This window comes from Corvus hawaiiensis, chromosome 1 (genome assembly GCF_020740725.1).
Source record: "Corvus hawaiiensis isolate bCorHaw1 chromosome 1, bCorHaw1.pri.cur, whole genome shotgun sequence".
NCBI classification, from domain to species: domain Eukaryota; kingdom Metazoa; phylum Chordata; class Aves; order Passeriformes; family Corvidae; genus Corvus; species Corvus hawaiiensis.
In genome coordinates, this window is record NC_063213.1 from 39,559,534 (window position 1) to 39,574,619 (window position 15,086).

General features: G+C 39.6%; 1 protein-coding gene across 1 annotated transcript in view; it reads right to left on the reverse strand.

The window, feature by feature from the left end:
• RBMS3 (RNA binding motif single stranded interacting protein 3) overlaps positions 1–15,086 on the reverse strand; it is a 709,804-nt gene that overhangs the window by 486,576 nt on the left and 208,142 nt on the right. The window contains exon 3 of the mRNA XM_048301460.1: positions 6,813–6,986. Within this exon, the coding sequence (XP_048157417.1) occupies positions 6,813–6,986 (174 nt within the window). The remainder of the gene's footprint in view (positions 1–6,812; positions 6,987–15,086) is intronic.

Below are 15,086 nucleotides of genomic sequence, written 5' to 3' on the forward strand. Positions count from 1 at the left end.
AAAAGTACTCCAGAGAGGAAAAACTCACTTGGTCAACCTGAACCACCCATGGGCAGTGGCCTTTCACACACTCCACATTAGCTCTCCCAGATCTGGCTGGCAGCATCCACAGCACTGTCCCTTTGCAGGAGCCAAGTGGAGCCACAAGCAGCATTTAACACAATTATTACAGCATCATGTACACATTTTTGAATAAAACTACTCTTAGAGGTAAAATACAGTAAACTACTTTGGCTAGAGTCAATTGCTGGTGACTTTTCCCTACAACCCTTCACTAAAGTTCCATTTCAAAGCTTAACACACAAAACAAATATGCTGGATACCTCAAAGGCTGAATGTAAAACACATTGGTGGATTTTGTAATTTTTTTTTTTAAAGGCCTGGCCAAGTTTTAATGGGCTGTCACACACGAATGATTATGAAAGCACTACAATGAACTGAGCTGATAAGCTGATCTGATCGGAATTAACTGCATGTGATTGCTGCTTTGAAAAGCTGGCCTAAAGAGGCAGCATTGAAAGCAATCTCACAAGTCACTGGTACCGCTTGCCTCAGCTATAAGTAAGCACAGATGGTGAGAAAAGTTAATTAAGAGACATATTTGTTTGGAGGTTTGAAATTTCCACCCTCTCTTCTCCAAAGAATCGAAGCCACAGTGAAAATGTGTTTTACATTTGTGGCCTAATAAGTTCATGTTTTTGAGGCTCTGTTCCTGTAGATGGAGGTAATAGATAAACAGAATAAATAATTTATGTCAGCAGTTAGCATATGGATTTGCAGCTGAACACTAAGCTACTCATTGCACCTGATAGCTACAACATCTTGTCAATTAAAAATATTCCTTTTTCCACAATCCTTCATTACTTTTCTCCTAACTGGCACAGCCTCTCTCTCTTATACCACAACTGATACCTAGCAATGGAGATGTCATCCTTTTCATTCTCACTCTAATGACTGCCTCTTCATTTTACACTCTCACTTGTTCTTGCAGTATTTCATAAGGAACACATCAGCAATTACATAAAATAGCTTCTGGTGATACACCTTTTACTTCCAGTTGGGAACTTTCTTTCCAGCCCGCACTTGATCTTTCCCAGATTAACTAATGGGCATCCAAAGCTGGGGCTGTCATCAACTTTAGAAGATCAAAACACATCCTTTACACGTTATATACTGTAAGACTCTGACCAAAGTGACATATGGCAGATATTTTGCTCAATGGTCTTTCAACAGTGTATGATTTCTTGGACCCATTTCCACTTTTTTTCATCTGTGGCTATTATAATGACAAGGGTCAGCAGCACCAAAGAAATACTGTCTCGAGAATGATAGGGAGCAATCTCACATGAAAGGCCTATGAAGGTAACAATGGGTTAACACTAAGGACAGAGAAAACCAAGACTTCAGAACTTCAAGTGTAATTGAGAGGTTTTTAGAGAGACACTTCCAATTCATGCTTACTGTACTATTTATTTCCTTTCCCCTCATTGCTGATTATAAGAATGTGCATGTGTAAAAAGAAGTTTCTTCCTCTCTAATCAGACCAGCTCTACTCCACGAATCCACAATCCACTGTTCGTGACATTACAAAATGAATCAGGCAGGAGGCTCAAGTCAGATCAAAAAGTGACAGCTTTTGTTTAAACAGCTATCTCGGAAATTAGTGATGACAGTATTATACTGCATAAGCATTTCACTCTTAGCACTGTCTCATTCTCTAAGAGAGGTGCGACAGAATTACTCACTGGAAAGATCTTAGTATTATAAAAAAACAAACCGAACTTGACTGCTGATCTGTTCTACTTATATTTCTAGAGAAATAAAGGTCTGTTTTGAATAGGACACCCATGCTATGTATTGAATACTTCCTGATTTTAAGGAAAGATGCTTCTTAAAACATTATGTCTGCATTAAAATGTATGGTCACATCATTTATGGTCTGTCTTATGAATTTGGTATACATCAGTAAATTGCTTCTATCAGTCTTATTTTGCTGTTATAGAACCAACTCTGAGTGGAGCATTACACTTACAAAAATGTGTTCCCTCATTAGGTTTACATTTCAGAGAAAAGGATGACATCAGAAAACTAGAGAGTGACAACCAACTCCATCCCTGCACTGAGAACCTTCCTACATTATTCTGCAAAGATTTTAGCCAAAAGCTTGATCTGTGTTATATATACATAAATATACATATACTTAAAACTAATAATTTAGCCATTATATATATGTATACATACAAATTGATAATTGTATCTCACATCCCCAGGTGGTCCCTAAACATTGTACTACCTAATCACATAAAAATGGGAGGTTTTCTAATTTTATAAACATATACAAAATAAGTTGTTAGAACAGTCAGTCACTGAGAGCTCACTACAGATGTTAATCCAATTTGTGTGGTAATGATCAGAACAGTCAGTTTACATAAAGCATTACAGCTGTGCAATGCTGCAGTCCAGCAGTTCTGTCATCAGCAATGAGGTTTACCTATCTGGAACTGGAAATTTTTCCGATAGACTCTGCATAGTCATGCTGACAGTGAGTAAGCCCTTCCATTAGAGTTGTCCACTGTGACAGCCTTGCTCCCTTTCTGCTTTTCTGTCCAAGGATCGTCAGTGGAAATGTGAAAAAGGAGCCACAGCTCCTTCTACTGGGTTTTAAGATTTCTAAGATTAAAGATTTGAGATCCTACTAGGGCTCGGAGAAGTGAGTGGAAGAATGCCAGTAGTGTCTCATAGCACTCTGCATCACATTTTTTTTTAATTCTGCTTTTCACATTCCAACTAACAGCATAATTTCAGAAGCAATCACACATTTAAAGAAGCCGTAGAAAGAAGTCTGGGGACAGGCTGTTGGAATGGGGACTGCTAAGCAAACTGATTGTCTGATCCATATATGACATCACAGCTGTAACATCTTGTAAACATTATGGGTAGAACTCCAAATAATAACTCTACAGATTTAACCAATCATGCTTTGAAGGCTGTCACTGATCTAGTGGAGCATGACCAAATCCTGTAAAGAGTGCAGAATAGATTCTAGCTGAACGTCTTACAGACACTGGGTTGGGTATCTAGATAAGGATTTCAAAGACATCGCACATGCTACAGAGATGTCTGCACATGGAGAAATTATTACATGCAACTAAATTCATCATCCTGTGGGCATACAACAAAGGTTTCAAACCCTGCAGGGTAACACACTCTGTAACAGTTCTTTCTGCTTCATCAGAGAGTATCACATGGCCAAATTCCTTCATAAGGACTGACTTTTACAGAGGTGAGCATGGCAGGTATCTGAGGCTGCTACATGAATATCCAAGAAAGGCGTAAGAGACTCCCTTACAATTTCAGCTGCAATAGTCCAAAGCTGACGAGATCTGTGTTTGTTTGCCCACTTTACATCTGTATTTCTTTAAAATGACAGCAGAGTCTAAGCAGTCATTTGTTAGAGTTAATTCAATGGACAAGATTTCTGAAGATCTGTGAAATTTTATCATCCTTCCAGCAAAATGTGGAGAAAGGGAAATGAAGTGAGTCTTTCAGACTTTTGAAAAAGCACAAGTATGAAGCTTGTGTAGATGTGAAAGTGCCCACAGGGCACTATCACTCAAAGGTTCCTATCTTGCCCAGCAGGGATAATCATAATTACTTTGTCTATTTTTTATCTTCCTGTCTGAAGAAAGTTCAAGAGAAAAGCATGTTACATGACTAGGTGCCTTCTCCTATTCTGAGCACTACCTGCTGTACTTTTCTGGCTGCAAGCCTCTGAATGTGAATGCCAGGGGAATTTCAAGCTTCTAATATCAAAAAATCATTTACTATGTAAGGACCATCTACCACATTATCATTTATATTAGTATACACAGATCCTGCAGGGTATCCTGCTTCCCAGTATAGCTAGAAATTAGCACCTTCTTGTTTGTTCAAAAACTGCACTGTACTGTTGACTGGGATGATATACAGTCTGTTTTTCCCTTAGATAACTCAAGAGCTGAAAAATTACCCTGTTTAAACAAACTTCCTGTTTTTTTCTTTCTTAGGGTGGAAAGACTGCTTTTAATCAATGATTGTAGCACTATGGAAGAGAGATGCCAAGTGTGCTCTCTGATAAAACAAAATAAAAACCCCACCTTTGGCTCCAACATATTTCTCAGGACCAGCCAGAGTCATAAGGGTCTCTCAACATTGCACTTTGTACAATATTTTTGCTTTCATTTAGATAAAAAAAAAAAAAGAATTAGAGGATTGATTTTTTTTTTTTTAAGTTACATTTGGCCCAATTAAAATGAATCTTTTTTTGTCTCCTTCAGCTTTTCTCCAAACAGTAGAGAAATCCAAAGCTTTTCTCTTAGCACTGTCTCTGGGGACTAATATCTTTAAGTACTTCAAGGGCAGATCCAACTCCCTGACATTCGTCTGCCTTGAACTTGCAAAGCGCTTGTAAGTTTGTTAGCCTCCACAGTGTCAAGGAACTGCAATGATCTTTAGACATATTCCATGTGGGAGGTTTTGCAGAAACAGCTTCATACAGCTCTACAACCTACAACTTGTTCTGGTGAACTTGTGTCAGATGAGGGCAAATAAAATCCTCTGAAATAAAGAAGATACCCAGTTGAGCATGTAATACTGGAAGATTCACGAATAAAGGAGCTCCCCTGTATCCAGCTTTTATTGTTGTCATTTGTCATAAAAAAGTTGGTTTGAGCCCAGATTAGACAAAAGCAGATTAGAAACAGCAACCAGACCAATTCTAACTTTATCATGTACAATGAAACAGATATTAAAGCAAATATGAAGGCATCATTTTTGTCTTGGAAACTTGAACTTCATTTGATGCTGCAGGAGCAAGGAGCTGAGATTGCTGGAGTGCCTTGCCCAGGCCCTGCTTATGGACTTGCCCTCAGAGAATGCAGAAGTAGGGAAGGTATGGAAAAAGTGTGTGATCACAGTGGTAGGCAGCTAACCTGTTACAGCTTCTTACCACCAGCATAAGAAATTTGTCCAATCTCTGCTGATTAGCACTGTAACAGAGCTCCTCAGATGAACAGGAGCTAAGAAATGTGCAAAGTTTTGTAAACATTTGAACCCAGGGACATTGAGGGCAGGATTAATCAACCAATCTGCACGAAAGTTTGTACAATTCTGCAAATTCTAAAATCTCTACCTTCCAGTAATCAGATAAATCAACTTCCAGACTGATGTATCATTTCCAGAGACTACATATTAAGATGTTCAGTGAAAACAAATATTGTACAGATTGTATATGTACAATATACAGATATTGAATTACAATTGTAATGGAGCTACCCTCAACTTCAGTCTAAACAAAGGAAAGAGGAACTGTGGAAGCAGCTCGAAAAAGACTGAAATTTCAATTCAAATTTTAAGCTCTCCTCCAGGAAGAACAGCATTCTTCTCGTATGCTCTTTTGCTTAGCAGAGTCAAAGCTTGACTCACAGAGGGGGTAGTGTTTATTCTAAATGATCAAAGTTAAGGAGCAGTTTATGATTTGGATACCCACAGTTTAAGATAAATTAAGCTGTACAGGGACTCTTTTTGACCCATCATTCTAAAGGAAAATATCTGTGCCCTTCTAATGTCAAATACCTTTTATTTCTTCACAACAGTTTTTATCATTTTCAATGACACCATAATGGAAGTGAGCAAACAGAAGAATCCATAGAGATGTTTGATTTATTCTGAGAACTCACCACCTCAGAAAAGAGATAAGATTTTACAAATTTATTCCTCTCCTTTATTTCAATTACCATGTTAATGTTTGAGACAATTCCTAACCCAAACTTCTGGCCAGAAGTCTGTTGGCAGGTAAGATAGAAATATAAATCAAATCACAAAAAGCTTGCATGGCACAATTTCTATTCTGTACCAAAAGCTGCACTTTCCCATTTCGCTCCTGGAATTCACTATAGGATGGCAAAACTTCATTATGTACACACGGCAGGAGGTTAAGATGCTATGTCCTTTAAGGAGTTCTATAACCAAATGTCCAAAGCTAAGTTCAAGTCTAAACATTAAAACAACAAAGTGTGTAGTGGTGAAAAAAGGAAGATTGCTTATGCTAATGAGATCCTCCCCCATTAACTCTCTCAGGGTCTTTCAAAACCACAAACTACAAGAATGAAAGGGCTCTGCTATAAGCAGTCAACAATACCAATATGACAAAACTCACCATCAGCCTGTAGTTGTGACCCTTTCACGACTGTCAAATTAAAACACACAACGACACTGAGTCACCCCTCCCCATTCTTTCTGGCCACCAGTTCATGCAATTACAGAAGACCAGTAGTCTTTGCTTAGCAACAAGATTGCGTGTTCACCACTGATCACATTAATGATAAAGTAGTGAGTCTAAACAAATCTAATGATGAGAAGAGATGCTCTCCTTCTCTGACTAATCCACACAAATTAAAATGTCTGACATAGAAAGAATAATTCATTCATCTTGCAGGCTCTCTAGAAACAGAAATGAGGCCATCTGTAATATTGCTTTTCCGACCTTTTCTCTGACACCAAAACCCAGACATATAACAATAATTTCACGCAAGGAGAAGGAATGCTAAATTTACAAAAATGTATGTATTTGTACTGAGCCATAAAACTTTCACATTTGCTCATTCTAATTTTTTTTTTAGAGTTAGGGTTAGGACATGTGAGCTGTTCTGACTGCCATGGGACATAAAGAGCACTGGAGAAGGGTGCTGAACCGTCAGCCCCTGAGTGCCTCCACCTCCCAGGGAATCACAGAGCTCATTTAGGTAACTGCAGAAAACATTTTCATTACTTACAGCAGGATGTCCAGCACAGTAGGTGTAGCTAGCATGAGACTGGTAGTGCAAGCTTGCTCTTGGAAAGGTGTATGTATTCCAAGCAGGTTGGCTGCTATTCCACTGGGAGCTAAAGCCAGGGCTCATGGTCACTCTCGATTTACTGTTTTGGTACGTTCTCACTGTGGAGCTGGACTATCAAAAAAGAAAGAAATGCAACGTAAAAATAGCTTTTAGGGTAGAATACAAATAATGCAGCTATAAATCATCATTGTGCAAACATATAATGCCATATGGTTTGGAACTAACTTGAATGTTTCCTGTAAGGAGCTGGGAAAAGCAAAAATGGATTCCACCAAAGTCATCAGTGAAAGAGCTATGTCACTGTAATGCCCAAAAGGAAGACTGATGGCTGTTAGATTTCAGGCTGGGATATAAATCAAATGGACAATTGATAAGTGATAGAAGTAAGGGGATGTTCTAAAAATGTGTAGAAGGTACAATCCCAAGATTAATCATAGAAACTTCCATATTTTTTTATTATATTGACGTTTATTGAACAACTGATCAGCTATGGCCATTTTACAGTAAACGGCAGTTTGGGGCCAATGTTTAGATGTATTTCTTCAAGATTTGAAATCCCATCTAGTGGCTAGCTAAGGCCAAGCCATCACAAAGCTGCATTTCACATATGCAAACTTCTAAGCACACTATGAAATCTCATGACAGGTTTTAATTACTCAGAAAAAAATTCCAAAATCTTGATTTTTTTTTTTTTTTAATTCAATAATTTCATCTGAAAGTAACCTGGACTACAGATATGTAATTCACATGCATTCTTTCTGTCCTTCTCTCATTTTACTTTAATTCTAGCTTTCTGCTTCTAGTCCTTGTTTTATAAAAAATATGCCTAATAAACATCTGCACTGTTAGGAGTGGTTTATTAGGGCAGCAAAAAAAATCAATTTTCAAAGGAGTAAAAGATGCATAGGAGTGGATGCATTTTTAGCAGGTATTTAGGTTGGTCTTCAAAGACATGCAAATGTACTTTTTACTCCATATTCTGCTCTTCATTTGGGTTTTGCTTGCTTTCTTTTTATTGGCAAAGGTGTTCTAAATTTCCCATGCAAATTTACCCCAACTAATTGTAATTATTATAAAACTAAACCTGTTCTTTTCAGAGCATTAAATTTACAGTGACCTTGTTAATACAGTAAAAGCTCAAGAAATACAAACACAAATAATATTTCTTAGAAATGCTTAAAATGTCCCTGTTAGCAAATTGATGCTATCAATTTCAAAAGCTATACTCAAGAATGACACTTCATTTATTTTTACCCTCCTTTCAAAGACAACTTTTATACATCATACGTGTAGCATTAACCAAATATCAATATGGGCCACCATCAAACAAGGTGTTTCACATGATCCAAGACCATTCTTACCCTGAGGTGCTTACAAGATAAATGAGAAGGTCAGGGAAAGGATAAAAGAGCAGAGTCTGGTGTGGAAGCATGGAAAACAGCTTCATAAACATGACTTTCAGTTTAATTTCAGTGCTTCAGCTCAGTTTCATCAGGAGAGAATTAGAGAAATGGAAGGAAAACAGGACAGAGAGAAAACATACAAAAAGGTTTCAAGGACATATTCTAGCTGTAAAAATATAGACCCTGTAGTCTTTCCTGTTTTTAATACTGTATTTACATGAGCTGGTTGCAGAAACCACAGGCCATGCTGGCATGGGCTGAACATGCCCGCTTTATTTCATTTAATTTTCAAAAGTTTAAGTACACAAAGTTTGCCTCACTTATCAATTGCTGTATAAACTTTAAGTTCAAGAAAAGGCCAACTGACTTCCTGCATGTGTTTATTTCCTGTGCCGCCGATTAGGAAGCCTGAAAAGAGCAGTTTCCGCTCACCAGCTCTCAATATCTCGACAGATTCGCCTCCTGCCCCCACCCCTGGGATTCCTGCGGTGTGATTTCTAAAGATTTAACTTACGACTAGCTGAACACAAAGCGTATGAATGAACACTAAAACCCACACTAAACTCTCATTAGTCACTGTGTGTGACAAGTGGTTACTTTGTTCTTACAAAAGGCTTTAGGAGAAAAAATATATCTGCCCCTACAGTTAAAGGGGCTTATTTGAAATAAAACTTTTAGTATGAATTTAAATCATGAAAAATCAAAGGAAAGTGGATATAGCTACAGCTAGGAAAAAGAAAACCAACAAAAAAAACCAGAGGAGTTTCAATGTGGGGTTTTTTCTTTTTTTTCCCCTTTTACCCTCTTTCCCCAAGGAGCAGAAACTGCATTCTCTTTCCTTTGACGTATTACTTATCTTTCAGATCACTCCTCAAAGACAAATCTTTCTTTCTGGGCCCTGGAAGACTTGCTTCTACATAAGAGATGAAGGCTAAGTTTTGTTTCGGCCAGATCAAGTAGGTTTTTAGCCATAATGTACTTCTCTGTGTACATCTCTCCCCTTTATAAACATCAGATATTTAAGTGTGGCTGCATATTAATTTCTCTTAAGAAGTTGATCCCGCATCAAATATTCTGTGAACATTGAGCTATTCTATCCTAATAATAACTTTGCTTCTTCCTATTATTTCCGATGGGTTTTCATTGTACGGACCAGTGGAAGGTGGCTGATGGGATGTAAAGGTGCATTGTCAGCTGTGATAATTGTTAACTGATTATTTTCACAAGGGCAGCGAGCTCCACTACAGTAAGGAGAGATGTGCCACTGGCATTACACGGACATGCACAATACCTGTTCCCTTATTAGAGAACAGGAGCAAAAATGAGCCTGTTTTTTACACAGCCTGCCTCAGTGGCTGGACAGCCTTCTGTTGCCTGGGTTTTGTCTGTGCCCCACAAAAAACGCCCTTCGGGATCTGTAGCCATGCTGGAGGCACGGTTCAGCCCCAGTGCTAAATCCAGGCACAGCGTTGAGCCTCTCTGCCCTGTTTCTACTCCTCCATCCAGCTCATAGCTCACCCGGGGTGCATTAGGAACAGTGAGGCATTCAGAGCACCAAGGATGCTCAGGGGGCACTACCCATGCAAGTCACTCAGGATACAGAGGCAACAAGTGAGACCCCACAGACCCCTCTCCCCCTTGGGGTGGCCGGGAGCCATGGGAGAGGTAGGTCCCTGAGAGGAGAGCCCTCTGCTCTGAATGGCTTTGGTCGGGGACTACCATGTTTGATAGCATCAAAAAAGCTGCTCTCTTTCTGCTGGATTACTTCCAGAAAAAAACCACCCAAAACACATAGCGAAACAAAACCAAAGTCAGCAGAGACACTCACAGGATAATCGGTTTAGAAATCTTGAAGAAATCCAGGTTCTCCACCAGAAAATAGAGATCTCTGCACCACCAGCCACAAAGTCCCAGGACAGCCTGGTCCCCTCAGGTGGTTGGAAGGCAAGGATGTGAGATCAGGGACTCCAAAAGTTGATGGTTTGAATTCAAGGCATTTTCTGATTAGCAAAACGCTGCCTATCTCTGCAGCCTTCTCAGCATAGCCCAGAGGCAGCTGTGGGAAAGAGACCCTGGACCAACTGGGAAAGCTGGGAGGGGACAATGTTGTCCTGGGGCAGGTGCCCAGGTGCTGGCAGTGCAGGGCAGGCCCTGCAAGGTGAGGCTGGAGCTGTACCCCATCATACACAGCAGGCCCCGGCCAGCTCCCAGCCACCTGCCCACCTCACAGCTGAGCCCTGCAGCCACGGCGGCGCTGCCTCTGGGAACATGGATTTCGAAAAGAGCAAAACGCTGCCTGGGAGTGAGGGAAGAAGTAAGAAACATGCCTGCAAGCACCCGTGGGAGCAGGAGGAGGATGAGGAGGCTCTCAGCCCCTGGAGAGCCCACCTGGAGCAAGTGTGGGACAGGATCTATGAGGAAACCCACGCTGGAGGAGGCGGAGATGTCTTGAAGGAACGGTGGCCCACACCTACACTAGAGCAGAGGATGAGTGTGAGGAGCAGAAGAGAGGAGCTGCCCATCTCCCACACCAGGAAAGAGAGAGCATCCAATCTCCCTGTGCCAGCAGGGGTGGGAAGCAGGCTCAGGCTCAGGCTGAGGAACAGAAGGGTGAAACTGAGCTTTAGAAAAAGGCAGGGGGAAGAAGGGGTGGGTATTGTAGTAATTTCCCCTTTCTTCTCACTATCCAAACTTATTTTAACTGGTAATAAATCATTTTTCCCACGCTGAGTCTGATTTTGCCTGTGAAGGTAATTGCTAAATGATCACCCTGTTTTTTATCTTGATGCACAAGCTTTTCAACCTTATTTCCCACCCCTGTTTTGTTGAGGAAGGGGAGTAAAAGAGCCTCTGGGTGGGTGTCTGGCAGCCAGCAAAGATAAACTCACCAAAAACTGGCAGGTCTAGTGGCACACGAGCTTTTACTCAGGATTTAGAAGTGTGTCTCTTTCTCCTTAACTATTGATTCCATCAAGAAAAGGAATCACCTCTCCCCATAATCTCAATGTCTTATTTATAGCTCTTAGGTTGTTAATGGCAGGCCACCACTGCCACTTCTGGGACAAACCAGTCACCTTTTCTCAGAAAACTTCTGCAGGAAATTATGAGATTAAAACAAACAGACAAAAACCATCACCAAAACCAAACCAAAAAACCCCACAAAAACTTTTGCCCTCCTTGCCATATATGTCTTGCCAGAAATAAGAAATATTCTAAAACAAGGGGAGAATTTTCTTTTCCTTGAATAAGTCTGTCTAGTACCTTTATACCCAAAAGGCCTAATGCAATATAAAATTAAGATCAGTAAAATTTAAATGTCTAAGCATATTTTAAAGTATAACCTTTTTTTTCCTGTGCCTTAACTTCTCTGGTTTACAAGTATGGACAATCTTACTTTAAAACTTTTAGAGTAACCTTTTCCTTATGTTTGTAAAAGTTTTGAACATTTTTGGACATAAGCATGAGTGAAGTGCAAAGTGCTATTAGTATTATTAGTATTTCTTGAGCTTAACTGCTTTTGGTTCTTAGTTCTTGTAATAGCTGATGTGTGAAGTCTAACAGTGGAAAAAATAGAACACAGTATTTATGGAACACTTTTTATCATCAGAGCACTGTGTACATTTTAAATGGTGGCAATATTTTTGCCTGGTGCAACATTTCTAACTTTTAAAGAAGTTTATAGTGGATGTAAGAACTAGCAGCCACTCCTTTCTATTCATATGTGAATAAAGCGCACCGTTTGACTAGGACATTAAGCAAACTTGATAGTTCTGACATAGCCTTAGTCTTCATGTCGTTCACACCCATGCCCTCCACTCTTTTGCATTAGTGTCACCATACAGTAAACTAACAGGAAAACCATGTGCTAACTTCTGAAATTCTACATCACATCAAATGCAAGATTTACTACATCTATCAGACACCTTTCTGCCGAGCATTCCAACATGCTATGATTATTATTGGCTTTGGCACTCCAAAAGAAGGCAGAGGCTCAGATATTCTCCACATTACCTCTTGACTAACATTGAAAAAAACCAAAACCAACAGGTAAGTGGGATTAAAGAGGTGCAAACATCGGAATTCAGGCTCCCACTACCTTTTAAAAGCAACTTCACAGAGCTATGATGCCATTTTCTTAGCCCCCACAATTTGAGCTGGTTTCAGTCCCCTTGACTTAGATTATAGAATGGTTCTGTCTTCAGCTGCATCTTCTGGGCTTTTTTTTCTGAAAGGAATTGTGATTGAAAGGGTATCCACCCTCTTTCCCCAACCCTTCAAGGGATTTGACATCCCTTATTTTGGATGCTAAAAAGATTACAGGAGATGGGAAAAGCCAAGGAGAGAAAACTGCCATTCTGGAGATACTGCTTTCAGAAACTCTGTATGCCTGTATTTGGATCAGACCATGATGCAAAGCACAGTCCGATGCTCTTAAAAGTTTGGATGCTTTACAAAATACTACTGTTCCCATAGAAATCAAAGGTTTCCTATAACCTGTAAAAGTAAGAAATGAAAATAACTTCCTTGGAACATTATTGCATGAGCTAAAATGTTGGGGTTTTTTTTAATGCTCAGAGAAAATATGAAACTGGCAAACCAAATCTGAAGCTAGTTCATCACAAAATCCACCTGAGAGACCTTAAAGATTTGGGAAATCGAAGAGTGAAGGTGTTTTTTTTCTTTTGGGGTTGTTACAAAAACTAAACACGAAAGATATTGCAGATTGTTTTGGGGTTTTTTTAATAGCAGAAAAGAGGAACTTCGTGCTGCTACTTTTCCCAATATAATCATTCACTATAGCTTGCAAATCTTGTACAGTCTAGGACAAGATTTCATCTGTTTTAGTAAGAAATGAGTTTTTAATATTTGGGCCATTGCAGATTTCAAGTTTATCAAGTTTGTCTCATAACCTTTAAGAAAAAACTTCAGAGACATGACCAAATTTGAGAGAAACATTGTTTTTCCAGACATGGAATTGAAACTCAATATGCTCTACCTGGAAAAACAGGATCAACTGAGGGAAACTGCATTCCACTGAAACCACACAGAAATGATGAGGCTGTATTTCATACCTCAGCATACATGTAAGGTTACAGCTCACCCAGTGGATCCAAGAGCACTGAGAGCTTGCCCACATCATGCCAAAACTCAGGGTGTGCAGCCCACGTGCCCCCTCCCAGTAAGTGAGAGAGGAATGCTCTCCATGGGATAGCCTTGCTTGGCAGGCAGGCTCCCTGCCAGCCAGGTGAAGGGGACCCAGGTCTGCACAGCTTGAATACTTACAGCTGGGGCCCAGTACAAACACTAAGTTGAGAGTGTTTTTAGGACAGGTCTCAAATTACTCAAGGAATGTATTCCAGAAAAAGAATTTGCCGTTCATTATTTTCCCCCAGAGTTATTATGCCTTGAAAACAAAATATATATGGCTTTCACACTTTCTGGTTAGAATTGCTGCCATTTCCAGTGACAACACTGTAATTCATGTTGTACTTTTAACTGTTACTTGAATCCCAAGAGCATTTTTTTCCTGGGCAAAATATGAAACGTTGCTCTTGTAGTTACAAGAGGGTGAGCAGAGGAGCTGAATAAATGCCTTCACAGCTTGAGGAAGAGGCCATGAATAGGCTGGTTTTCTGGCTCTTATCATCTACACCATGGGCAAAGAATGAGTAATAAGAGATAGACCAGGGGTAACCCATATTAAAGCCTTAAAACCTCTTGGCAACCTGTGTGGGACACACAAAAAAATTTATTGTTACCTGGTGGTTCTCTAAGCAAGAGACCACTAGGTTTCAGTCATCTTCTGCACACACACCCCTCTCCAAAAGCACTACCACCAGCAGTTCTCAGCAGGCAATGTCAGTGTAAAGGCCAAGTAAAAGTCTCAAGAAATGCTTCCGTACTTCAAACTAATTTCTCCAGAATAAGGAAAGGAATTTTGCCTGCATAAGAGACAACTGTAATGGATTTTTTACCTGCGTAGTACCCAGCCATAGGGAATGGAGACATTCATGCTTCTGGACCACTCATTTGTATGTCTTCCTTCCACAGAAAGGAAGATGAAAGGAGACTCTTCAAAGCATATTTTTTTGTATTTGTTTATCTTTGTTACATTCTTTGTAAAAAGTAAACTGGGATTAAAATGTATTTTTGCTAGATGGGATTCTTTTTGGTCTAGTTTAAACCTTGCATTTACTTTTAAACACAGTGAGTATCTTGACTCCAAGTAAGGCCATGTCAAAGTTTCTTCGGTTCAGAACATTATTTAGTCAATCTATTGTGATAAATTTAAATCATAACCACCTCAGAAGGACACTGAATATGACCTTGTAATGGTAGGTCATTAAGTAATTATTTTCTGAAAATAAATCACACTGGCATCTGTTAAATTTACTCCAGCCTTTTTTAAAACAACAAGGTTACAATTTGAAGTAGTGAAGCATTATGTTAACCCAAGAGGAGCATGAACTGAGTGTTTCTAGTAAACTCCAGTAAGATAGCACTGGCTAAGACCCTTTCACAGATGACCTGCACACTTACGGTTTCTAAAGGAGTCACCCACATAAAATAAACCACTCAATGCAATACTCCTACGAATGCATATACAGCCCATCTGTACAGAGTGACTGGAGAAAAGGATGTTCTTCCACTAGCAGCTGTTAAGCACATAAGTCACAGAGGCAAAGGATTTGTTCTAGATCAGAAAGTCTAATGGTGAACACTATTATTAAGGAAATTTGTTGATTACATACAAAACATATCACTGCCAGATCTCCAGAGCAGTGGTTTTACAAGGTCTGAGAATCCT